The sequence below is a fragment of the Stigmatopora argus genome, chromosome 5 (genome assembly GCF_051989625.1).
Source record: "Stigmatopora argus isolate UIUO_Sarg chromosome 5, RoL_Sarg_1.0, whole genome shotgun sequence".
In the NCBI taxonomy this organism is placed as follows: Eukaryota; Metazoa; Chordata; class Actinopteri; order Syngnathiformes; family Syngnathidae; genus Stigmatopora; species Stigmatopora argus.
Genome location: NC_135391.1, coordinates 12,186,225 through 12,198,392, shown reverse-complemented (window position 1 = coordinate 12,198,392; position 12,168 = coordinate 12,186,225). Strand labels below are relative to the sequence as shown.

Below are 12,168 nucleotides of genomic sequence, written 5' to 3'. Positions count from 1 at the left end.
TAACTGGGTGGAACAAAATGTTTTAGTGAAAGTTAGACCTAAATGAGGTATGATTCTGTCTTCTATGCCTGCTATTGTTCAATGATGACAAAAAAGTCAAGGAGCACGTTGCACGGAAAATGAAGGGAAAAAATATATGACGGCAGCCTTTCCATGAAATTTGGTTCAAAAAGCTGCCTTTTTATGATGACCTGAAACTCTTCTTAGTGCAATAAAAAAACAATGTCATGTATAGCACAAAGAGTGGATTCAGCAAGAAAAGACAACTTGCTACAGAGGTAGCATCCATGCAGTTGTCTTAGCTTGTGGTTAATCATTTAACCGATCACATAAATCAGGCAATTTTAATTTTCCCCTAAAGCAAAGTGGCCCTTGGTGCTTATTTAAAGGAAGTCACCTTACTCATTCCCACACGGGGATGCTCTACAAACAACTCTATCAAAATATTACGAATACCAATATTGCAAAATTTGAAATACATTAATATCAATAGCAAATGCACATCTGTTTCCACTACATGGGTACATATTTCTTCTCATAATAAAATAAACATGTAGAACACTTCAATTTGATTTTGAAAAGTATCTCTTTCAATAAATGTGGTTCACCTCAGCCTTATGTAACATAAAATATGCATTTTTACAGGAACAGTAGTCTTTGCAACTACTATTCTATGCAATGACAAACAAGTTGGAAAGCCTCTCAGCCAAAATGCAATTCTTAAGCATTGCTGAGCAGTGGGAGGGAGGCTAACGTGATATGCAACTTTGTCTTTATGTATCTGATTATCGATTTAGGAACATGTTCTCCCTTTTCCTTTCTAGAACATAAACTGCTGTTACATTAGTCAGCTTTATGACAACTTTTACTGCAGCACCCATCCAGGATATGTCCGCTGCTAAATTTAGATTTTACGTAATGGTAGAGTGCATCTACATGAGAAGGCATCTTAAGACAACTATAATAATTTGAAGAGAGAGGTTGCCTACGAGCAGAGGTCAGATCAGAAAGAAGGCGTCTGTCACCTTGTAAGAAGAAATAGGTGCAGTTTTTACATTCCAGCCCTTGATAAGTCTTTTTGCTTCCATCCATCTCTCTTTCCATATTGTAAACTCTGAAAGCATCACATTACCCATCAGAACATATTACACCACACTCAGATCTATATGCAGCATATTTCAAGTTAAAATAGGAAGAAAATATAAGTGTAGGCCTCACTCCAGATAGCTTCGGCTGTGCTCTCGAATGCGTTATTTGGGATCTGCTGTATCATGTGTCTTTCCTTCAGACTTGGCCGCAGGTTTTGAAGGACTATATACACTCCGGGATCAAAATAAAAAAGCCGTCGGAGACATTTACCAGAGACCCTTCTTACTTTGGTTTAAAGCTTAACGTTGCCAAGCAACAAAATATCACTGAGTGCACTTTTATTTCGTGATAAAATCGCAAAGAATCGGCTGAGTCATCGTTTACAAAGCAATTCTGTGCAAGACGACGCCAGCCTGTGCCACACAGAAACGAGGATTTTTTTTTCTAACCTTCACATCTTAACATGATTAGGTTTGGACTGCAAATAATAAGCCTCAGATCTTTAATGCATACCACAGAACCACGTGTTAATATTCACATATTTAACATATGAAGAGGCCTGTTATAGTTAATGAAGTAGAAAAAAAAGACCAAAAAATTTGCCCAGTCTTGGAGGTCACCAACACTTTTTCTTTTTCTTACTCTTTAATTATGGATAGCCAATTTACTTTTTTCCCCTCTATTGTCTATTTTTTTTTGGGGGGGGGGGGAACATTCTTGGCATTCTCTCACTGATCTTCAAGAGGTAGTCACCTGAAATCCATTTCACTTTACAGATGTCAGGGTTATATGGAAATTATTGCTTCATCAATTGGGTTGTGTATATTTTTATTTGCGTATTCACAATCAGTAGCGATTACATGATTTTTTTTTTTGCAGTGGTGTTTTAGTATGATTCTACTTTCAACAACATTTCATCAATGTGATACAGCCACAACAATTAAACACATCTGCACCCCCAGCCTTTCGTCCTAATTTTGTTTCATTTTCCAAATCTTAATCTCTGCATCATAATAAAAACATGAATGTGATCCAAGTGGCTCCACGTTAATGTCAAACCCAGGGAACATTCAAAACACCCAAACCAATGTCCAAAAGTTTGAAAGAAAAGCCTTTCTTATTCAGCCTTTCATCATAATTGTTTCATTTTCCAAAATCTTATTCTCTACATTATAATAAAAACATTCATGTGATCCAAGTGGTTCCACATTAATGTCAAACTCAGTGAAAGTTCAAAACACCCAAACCCCTGTCCAAAAGTTTGAAAGAAAAGCCTTTATTATTCATTGTTGAAATGTACTGTAAGCCCCCATAGACATCCCTGACACACACATAAACACACTTAACGCATGATTATTAGCATATTGGGTCTTGAAAGTCAATAAGGTTCTGTTTTTGATGAAGGTTTGAACATTAGTAAAAAGCGGACATTTGAACTTGGATAACTTGCTGGTTTTGGTATAAAATTACGTAGACTCAATCGGTATCCCGGTATAAAAAGTGCTTAAGATCACAATGCAGAATTTATAGCCACATTTCTTGTTAAACATCTGCTCAATGCATTCCATTCATGATCTAAAGGTTGTCTACACTGTTTATTAATATGAAATGAGACCTTTTCCCTCATCAGCAAACTATTTTTTGGATTGGATAACTTTATATTTTTGGTCATCCTCAAGCCAAAGCAAAGGATGAGGGAGTGTACTTCTAGCCTGGAATGTGGTAGTACATTATAAAGGATCATTTTGAGGATAAGAATGTGAATATAAATATGCCATATGCCTTCACACTTTGAGATATAATCACTCGGACTACAAGCATAACTAATAGCCTATGATCTTCAACATGTTGATTATTGCTATCGCTCTGTTAATTGCTTTTTTGGTTATCATTGACCAGGATATCCCAATATTGTAGTGATAGCTTGGCTTACGAGTCCCCCCAACTTTTTAATGAATTAGTCACAGAACAAATTAAGTGAATTTCACACTATCTATTTGTATTCCTCAACAGTCAAATTTAACTTGTGTAGTAGTTTTACACCTTCTTGGAAGCCAAATCACTTCTGGTATATGGTCTAAAGTCCATCATTTAGGTTGCATCTTATCAGTCAGTGTAAGATGCTTTCCGAATTATTTCCCTTATCATTATGTTATCTGAATTAAAACAACAATGAATGAGACTAGCAATTTTTACACCAAGAGCTTTTGGGATGGTTAGAAAACACTTTGTATAGAGCGTTGGTAACAACGAATGACTGTGTGCTCAACATGTGTGTGAGTGTTTATACATTATTTCCTCTGGAAAGTGTCACGCTCGCGGGTGGGCAGGGTTTGGTTCTGGGTGGGTTATGGCTAACCCCTCAAGGTCTCCGGGGTTACTGTGCCTCTGCTCTTTGTCAGCTTCTCTCAGTCTTCCTCCCTCTCGTTGATTTTCTGACTGGCACTGAGCTGATGTGTCCAGTAAGTCTTCATTAAAAGCATACTATGAAGCTTTCTGCTCCACAGTGTGTAACTGGGACCTAAATATACTTTAAATAGTAGAGCACTACTTTGCCTCATTTACTTCGGTTCATTAGCTAACAAAACATTTTCACAATTGACCAAATCAACAACAGTGTGTATTATGTTTGATATTGATCCAAATTGGAATTGGTGGAGGCCAGCACTATTGAATATTACTATTTTCTTTGTGTTCCTAAGATTTTTGTTACAGCTATTGTATCCCACTAAATATTCAATTTACCATGGACATCCAGCCAAACTTATATTGCAGGTTTGCTCACTTCCACCAAACAATCTTGTTTGTCTCTTTTTCACTCGCTCCCAACTAAGTTTACCTTTCTTTTTGCTCAAGGGCATTAATCAAATCATTTAGACAAACTCTTTTAGGTTTTACACAATAAAGGAAAATGGCTTTAAGTTTATCTCTCAAATTATATTTAGAACACATGACAGCAAGGCAACTTTAAAATAACTAATCATTTCATTCAATTTGTGCACTTTAATTATCTCGCGTGTACTTATTTTACCTTTTGAAGTAGCTTATATTTTTATCCAAGGATGTAAATTTCCATCCAATTTCTTCCACTTATCAGAGGTCAGGTTACGTAGGCAACAGCTTCAACAGAGAAGCCCATACTTCCCTCTACCCAGCCACTTCATCCAGGAGGATCCTAATATGTTTCCAGGCTAGACAGGAGGCATAGGCTCCCCTGTGTCTGCTGCGCCACCCCCACATCCTCCTCCAAGGAGGCTTGTTGCAAATCTTTGAATGCTGAATGTTTGCCTGACAAATTCATGACCTGTTGTTTTAGCTGACAAATACCCTTCTGAACGGCAGTAGCTTTTTCATCTAGTGAAGGGTCGGCAACAGATAGTAAGCATGTTGTAGTGATGGCCAGGTAAAATATTTTCTTGGCCATGTATGGGTATACAGTGGGGTAAATAAGTATTTAGTCAACCACCAATTGTGCACGTTCTTCTACTTGAAAAGATTAGAGAGGCCTGTAATTGCCAACATGGGTAAACCTCAACCATGAGAGACAGAATGTGGAAGAAAAAAAAGAGAATATCAATTGTTTGATTTTTAAAGAATTTATTTCCAAATTAGAGTGGAAAACAAGTATTTGGTCACCTACAAACAAGCAAGATTTCTGGCTGTCAAAGAGGTCTAACTTCTAATGAGGTCTCCACTTACCTGTATTAATAGCATCTGTTTTAACTCATCATCGGTATAAAGGACATCTGTCCGCAACCTCAGTCTCTCACACTCCAAACTCCACTATGGCCAAGACCAAAGAGCTGTCGAAGGACACCAGCGACAAAATTGTAGACCTACACCAGGCCGGGAAGACTTAATCTGCAATAGGGAAAACGTTTGGTGTAAAGAAATCAACTGTGGGAGCAATTATTAGAAAAAGGAAGACATACAAGACCACTGATAATCTCCCTCGATCTGGGGCTCCATGCAAGATCTCACCCTGTGGAGTCAAAATGATAAGAACGTTGAGCAAAAATCCCAGAAACACACGGGGGGGACCTACTGAATGACCTACATAGAGCTGGGACCACAGTAACAAAGGCTACTATCAGTAACACAATGCGCCGCCAGGGATTCAAATCCTGCACTGCCAGACGTGTCCCCCTGCTGAAGCCAGTACACATCCAGGCCCATCCGCGTTTTGCTAGAGAACATTTGGATGATCCAGAAGAGGACTGGGAGGATTTGTTATGGTCAGATAAAACCAAAATATAACTTTTTGGTAAAAACACAGGTTCTCGTGTTTGAAGGAGAAAGAATACTGAATTGCATCCGTAGAACACCATACCCACTGTGAAGCATGGGGGTGGAAACATCATGCTTTGGGGCTGTTTTTCTGCAAAGGGACCAGGTCGAATGAATCTGTGTAAAGGAAAGAATGAATGGGGCAATGTATCGAGAAATTTTAAGTGAAAATCTCCTTCCATCAGCAAGGACATTGAAGATGAGACATGGCTGGGTCTTTCAGCATGACAATGATCCCAAACACAGAGCCAGGGCAACAAAGGAGTGGCTTCGTAAGAAGCATTTCAAGGTCCTGGAGTGGCCTAGCCAGTCTCCAAATCTCAACCCCATAGAAAATTTGTGGACGGAGTTGAAAGTCCATCTTGCCCAATGACAGCCCCAAAATATCACTGCTCTAGAGGAGCTCTGCATGGAGGAATGGGCCAAAATACCAGCAACAGTGTATGAAAAGCTTGTGAAGAGTTACAGAAAACGTTTGCCCTTCGTTTTTGCCAACAAAGGGTACATAACAAAGTATTGAGATGAACTTTTGGTATTGACCAAATACTTATTTTCTACCATGATTTGCTAATAAATTCTTTAAAAATCAAACAATGTGATTTTCTGGGTTTTTTCCACATTCTGTCTCTCATGGTTGAGGTTTACCCATGTTGACAATTACAGGCCTCTCTAATCTTTCCAAGTAGGATAACTGGTGGATGACTAAATACACTGTATATCCACACAAACAGCACAAGGAAATCCTGCCTTTAATGAACACCATCTGATTTTTGAGTTCCTGGCTCCGTATGTCTTATTTTCAAAAATGCACTACTTTGCATCATACACGTGCATTATTCTCTGAAATTTAAATTCAATAAGTCTAATTTTTGATCATGTTGAGAGAAGAAGCTCTCTAACTCTCAAGCCAATATGTAGAATTCTGGAGTTTGCCCATACTCAGGGGAAAAAGTCCCTCTTTCTCAAGGGCAGAGACCCCATTATGCAACCCAGGACAAATTTCACAGTAGGAAAAATAAATACAAATTAAATAATGAACGTCTTTTACTTAATATTGAAATGGAATATTAGTTCTTCTCTCTACCCATTGTTTAACTTGAGTCTATGCTGTATTTGCGTGTTTATAGGTGAATGAAGAGACAGTGGAGAGGCTGGTGGTCCAGTACCCTCACATTGTGTTCAGCACGGTGATGCAGGACTGCAAGAGGACCCTGGAGAGAGCTTATCAGATGGGCTGGAGCCCCAATGCTTCGAACGCCTCGTAGCTGAGACTGATTTGTACACTCACACGTAATTATGCCCACACACACACCTACACAAGTATGAACAAAAGGACCATTTTTATTGCAAATATTTACACAAGTGCACCCTATTGTCAGATGAGTCGTATTTGAATTTCATTTTCTTTTCATACATGCAAATTAACACCACACAAAAGCACACACTAGCGACTCTTCCATTAATCAGTTCATTCACTAAAGAAAACTTGCCATGTGTCATCATCAAGTCAAAAAGCAACTCCAATATAGTTGAATCTGTCAAACTTGACTGCGTGGGATTGCTCACCGGGCTGAAAGATTACCAAACCCTTACCAACCACATATGCTATCAGATGGAAAAGATGGCAAGATAAACAGAAAAACAGAGTTTTACAAAAGAACAATCATCTTGCCTGGAGATTAACATTTACCAATGTGTTCACTTCTCCAAGGCGACACCCAGTGCAATGGTGGGCAGTCTAAATCGAGCAAGCATAGACATCAACCACAACAATGTCCTCCTCCGGCTCAGAGCTGCTGAGAATTAAGCAGTCGCTTAGGGTTTTTCTGACAAATGTATGATTTTTATCTTGACTTTCCTGCTTGTGCAGTATCGTGTGAAGGGATTTGTGGATTTCTGAATGTTTAGATCGCTGTCGAGGCTAAATGTAAGCGTTGCCCTGGTGCAACACATGAAAGATTGGGTTCTGGCCTAATCCTACTTCCCTCCCAGGCGATTGAATAGCAGGAAAACCACATTGATTGTTTCTTCAAAAGTGTATGATTAGATTGAGATTGGCATTTGAGTGAGTGACTGTTTGAAAATGTTTCAAATTAGACCAACCCAATGCATGCCGTACGAACAATGCTTGGATAAAAGCACTGTAATATTTTATAAGCACATTGGCATCTCCAAATTCATTTGCATGACCCCGTTTGGATTTAAAATTTGGAGCTAATGGAAATAGATCAAATTCTGTTCAAGTGTAAACATAACATGTATTATCTCTGCAGGCAGTATTATGTGTTCTTAAAGCAGTTAACTTGAGGCACACAGCAGAAAATGAGTTTAGTTTTCAGAATTTATTGGCTCTTAATTGTGCCTTGAGGCTATTGAAACAAAATTATGTAGCTAGTTGAGATGCTGTCTTAACAGTTTGACTCCCCATAGAAGAACAACAAAACAGTTACAGAAATTTAACTTGGTAGTCAGTCGGCTAAATATGCCACACCCAAGTCACTGACAGTGTAAGGGGTTTATCCGCCTGGCTTTCTATACTCACTTAGTGTCACTTTTAATGCGAGTGTGAATGGTCTCCTCTGGATATGCTACCTTCTTTTCGCACAATGTCGGGGGGAAGGGTTCCAGCTCAACATTTACCTGAAATGAAATTGAATCAATGAACTATGGTGTACCCTGACTCTAGCCAACTTGAGCTGGGAGAGCTCACCAATGCCCCAATTTAGAACAATTGCCCAAGTTAATTAGTTATTTTATTTAAATGAGGGTAACCTTATCTTGGGCTCTTCAGAGTACAAGGTAAAGACAACCCAAACCACACTTTTCAGTGCATAATTCTCCAGATGCTCGCTCAGCCCAAATCTGGCATCCTTCATCCCCTACCCCTAAGTATTTTTTTGTGATACCAAATAAAAACTTTGGTCTAATTATGGTTTGTAGTAGTTCAGAAGTTCCGTTATATAGACCAAAAGCACCAAAACAAAATGCCTTAATACTAAACCCTTCCTCAAGTTGATCAGAAATTATAAAATAACTGCTTATCCTATTCTAGTTAATCAAATATCGTATCTCCTTAATTTTGTAACCTTGTGTACGGGTCATTCGTAAACACGGCATTTACTTATTAGCGTTATATCGTTCTTGAGCATACTTATAACATAGCTATGTCGCATTTCAGTGAGCGATTTCCTCTTGGCAATAGAGGAAACAAGGTTAATAGTTGAGAGTGGATTACTTTTCATCAAACAATTCTAGTATGGAGATGAGAGTGCAGACAAGTAGGACATTTTTCTTTGGCCTCACCCCCCTCACAAACCATTTCTGCAGCTACAACAATAGATTCTTTTTTTAGTGTATAATCATGTACAGTATATTATAGTTTGAATGCAGCAACACTTTGTTCAGTATAAGCAGATTACACGCAACTAAAACATTGATTTTCCTCATCAGGATTTGTAGATTTAGCAGACGCAGACCTGCTCCGCTGTTGGTTTTTGTCCTTTTGTAATCTCCATCCGCACTTTCTCTTTTACTAGATGTTGACATACTTGATTCTTGATTTGTTAAGGCAAGCGTAAATGACTGGATTTGCATAAAGATGAATAAAACACTACAATTTCAAGCTTCTCCCACCCATTCCTGTTCTTTCTTTTACTTGCGTGAAATTAAGGTGGCACAGAATATCTAAAATAGCAGAAAGGGGCTTTTCCTCTCATTTTTCATGAAAAAGAGACAGCTCTTGACTGCAGCCGTCCTTGACTCATTGTTACTTCAATTAGATTTTTATACAATAATGAGCTTAATGGTCGAAACTGGAACATTAGGATTCAGCAAGGAGGGCTTGTGTTAGCAGATAAAATGCAAATGAGCACACCAACATGTTGCCTTTCAAATTCAAAGGTTGCCAAATGTAGAAATTGGGCTCAACAAATTTTATTTGCTACACAAATATAAAACCTTTTTTATGTCTGTGCCTTCACAGCATTTACAACTGAAAACAAACAGTATATCCGATATTCAGTCAAATACCTTCAAATGGTCTTTTCTGAGTCACTGACAGTGCCGCAGTTCATATTACACAACGATAAGGCAGATTGATTTGATGTTGTGCAATTAAATTACCGTATTTACTCCCATATAAGCCGCAACATTAAAATTGTCTTAAAATGTTTGAATTTTTCAATTTCTCGTGTATAAGGCGCCCCCCTGATTCCCAATTACAAGCACTAATGTGTTACTTTGAAGGGAAAATCTTAAGAAAAATCATCACATGGTATGTCTGAAATACTGTATGAATCAAAAGCATATTAGGGTCAATATCATAAGTTAATATGCTTGTCTTTGTAAATGCAAAATATCAAATTATTCAATTTGAAAAAAGAAATAAGTCTATCTTGATGAGAACCTGATGCTTTCTAATTACTGGAAATTACAGTTTTCTCACCTGAAGTTTAAAATGTTGTGGCAGCCATATTGCTTCTAATGTCAAAATATCTCAATTCTTTTGATGGTTCATATTACTCCAATAGTTGTCACTTTCGAACGAAAAATAAAACGAAAAAAAATCAAAAAGGAATTTTGTTTTATTTCAGAATCAAGGCTACTTGTGTTTGGCCAGTCAGAGCATGTTTAACTAGGTTTAGATGGCAGCGCCCTAGCTATAATGGCCGCCTCCACCTTGGTAAGATGGCTGTGTTGAAATAAATGACCGTACCGGGGGCTGTCGCTTGCGTCGTGACGTCACGGCGCCATTTTGTTGTGACATCATCGTATCAAGGCGGCGTCAACTTCCAGTTTCGTGCATGTCGTGTTTATGCGCATATAAGCCGTACCCTTGATTCAGTCAGCATTTTTTGTCTGACAAAAGCGGCTTATTTGCGAATAAATATGGTAAATAAAAAGGGTTACTTTTCAGTGATACAGATCCTGATGACATATCTGTTGTGGAATCTACGGAATGGCCTATTTGTAGCATATTTGTTGTATTAAAAACGTATTCGCAAATGTCGACAAACATATTTTAGTTCCCCCCCACATGGAAATTATGAGAACTTTAGGTCTAAGTGGTAATGGACTAATGACACTGTTTTATATCGGAAGACAGAAAGTCAGTGGCAGCCAGGGTCAAATATGTTTCCCCGTGTTAAAGAGGGTTTAATTTTGCTTCTGCAGAGAGAAAGAAAAACTCAATGGCTTGTACATTCATTAGGCGTGACAAGCCAAGACATGAATAATCTGGCCTTTGGCTTTGGCTCCTCATCTGTTTAAGGCCTTCTTACACCATGACAGGGTTTTTTAATGTCTCTGGCACAAATGAGCTGATCTCCTTGCGCCACATTCCCATTTCTCTCTTGGGTAAATTATGAAACTCGGTGAATTTTAATGCTGCCAATTAGCCCCTCTGCAAATGTGAGTGTATGCCATCGATTCCCTTGCTGATTGAGGTGAATTCCGTCAATGCTTCTGGCTGCTTGGACTTCTGCAATATTCATCAAGGTGGAAGGAGGTGTCCAGCGTCTTGAGAGACCTCTGCAATGGAGGAGACGTTGCATTGTGCGGCAGCATTTCAAGCGGGAGTGGTGATTAAGCTTTGTAAATATACATGGGCATGTTGCATTTTTAATAAGGAACTGACACTGACCGTTTTAGAAACAGCACATCAGGGTGGACCTGAGAGAACGTTGGATCTTTTTCCTTTAGTTCAAGGGAGAACAAATCTGTGCTGACAGTGTTTTTACCTGCAGATCCTTTAAAATACAGAAGGCCACAGATTAATGGCATGCCTCTGAAGTTGGAATGATTTGATCCTCACCCCTCCCAAAATATTGTGTTCACCAAAAATAAATGTATTCTGATCACACTACCAATTTGGGAAGAGCAAGCCACTGCATTTTTCTTTATTTGATTTGAACTGTCCCAAGTGCGCCCCAATGCATCCTGTATATGATTTGGCTTAAAGCACGGTACATCACACCTGCAAAACTGCCTTGGGAGAAGCCAACAACAAAGAGTCGAAAGGAGTTTTCTCTGAAGTTATATGGCGTGACTGCTTTCTGTGACGGTCCTTAGATCATTCAAGAGCTGCAACATTGCGTTACAAAATAGACAGGACATAATGGTATTCTTTGTTTCTTGGATTTCTAAAATGTTTACGTAAGTGGAAAAGTCCTCCACACTCACTCTCACATGTCTCAAACACTTTTGTCCGCAAATAGTGGAGTAGCCCAAGGTGCTGGAAGGCATGAGACTCAATCTTCCCAATAAAAGAAGCCAGTTGAGCACATTAGTCTTTCCCACATAAGTTTCAGCCACAATGCTTGTGTTTCTTTTCATGTGATTCCATCTATACGCATCTGTTTTTCTTCCATACCTTCTTGCCCCTCGTTACGTTAGTTGTCCCATCGGTCGACTGCGGAGGGTCCGATATGTGGAGACTTCCCTTCATTCTCGTCACTCCACACTGACTCAACTTTCCTTTGGCAGCTCCCAGCCTTCCTTCCATTACTTCACCCTTGCCCCCTCCCAACATAGATTCCTCATTTCTCTTGGAAATTGTCAATCACTTTTTGTGTGGGGGTGAGTCTTACCTCACTCTTCCAATAGCCTCAACATTGTAATGTATAAAGGAAAAATATTTCCCGCCCATCATCATATACTGTTCTCACCCCACTCCCTGGGGCACAATGAGGTATTTTAGCTTTGTGGGACTCTCCCTCCTGCACATTGACTCTTGTTGTTTCTGAATTGAGAAAAGTGCAGTGTGGAATAGTGAAGATGTTAATGGGTTGACTT

General features: G+C 39.0%; 1 protein-coding gene across 3 annotated transcripts in view; it reads left to right on the top strand.

Moving 5' to 3' along the window:
- fbxl17 (F-box and leucine-rich repeat protein 17) overlaps positions 1–9,008 on the top strand; it is a 168,709-nt gene extending 159,701 nt beyond the window's left edge. For all 3 annotated transcript variants that reach the window (XM_077601249.1, XM_077601248.1, XM_077601247.1), the window contains one exon: positions 6,504–9,008. In XM_077601249.1, the coding sequence (XP_077457375.1) occupies positions 6,504–6,641 (138 nt within the window). In that variant the 3' untranslated portion in view covers positions 6,642–9,008. The remainder of the gene's footprint in view (positions 1–6,503) is intronic.
- Positions 9,009–12,168: the final 3,160 nt, after the last annotated feature.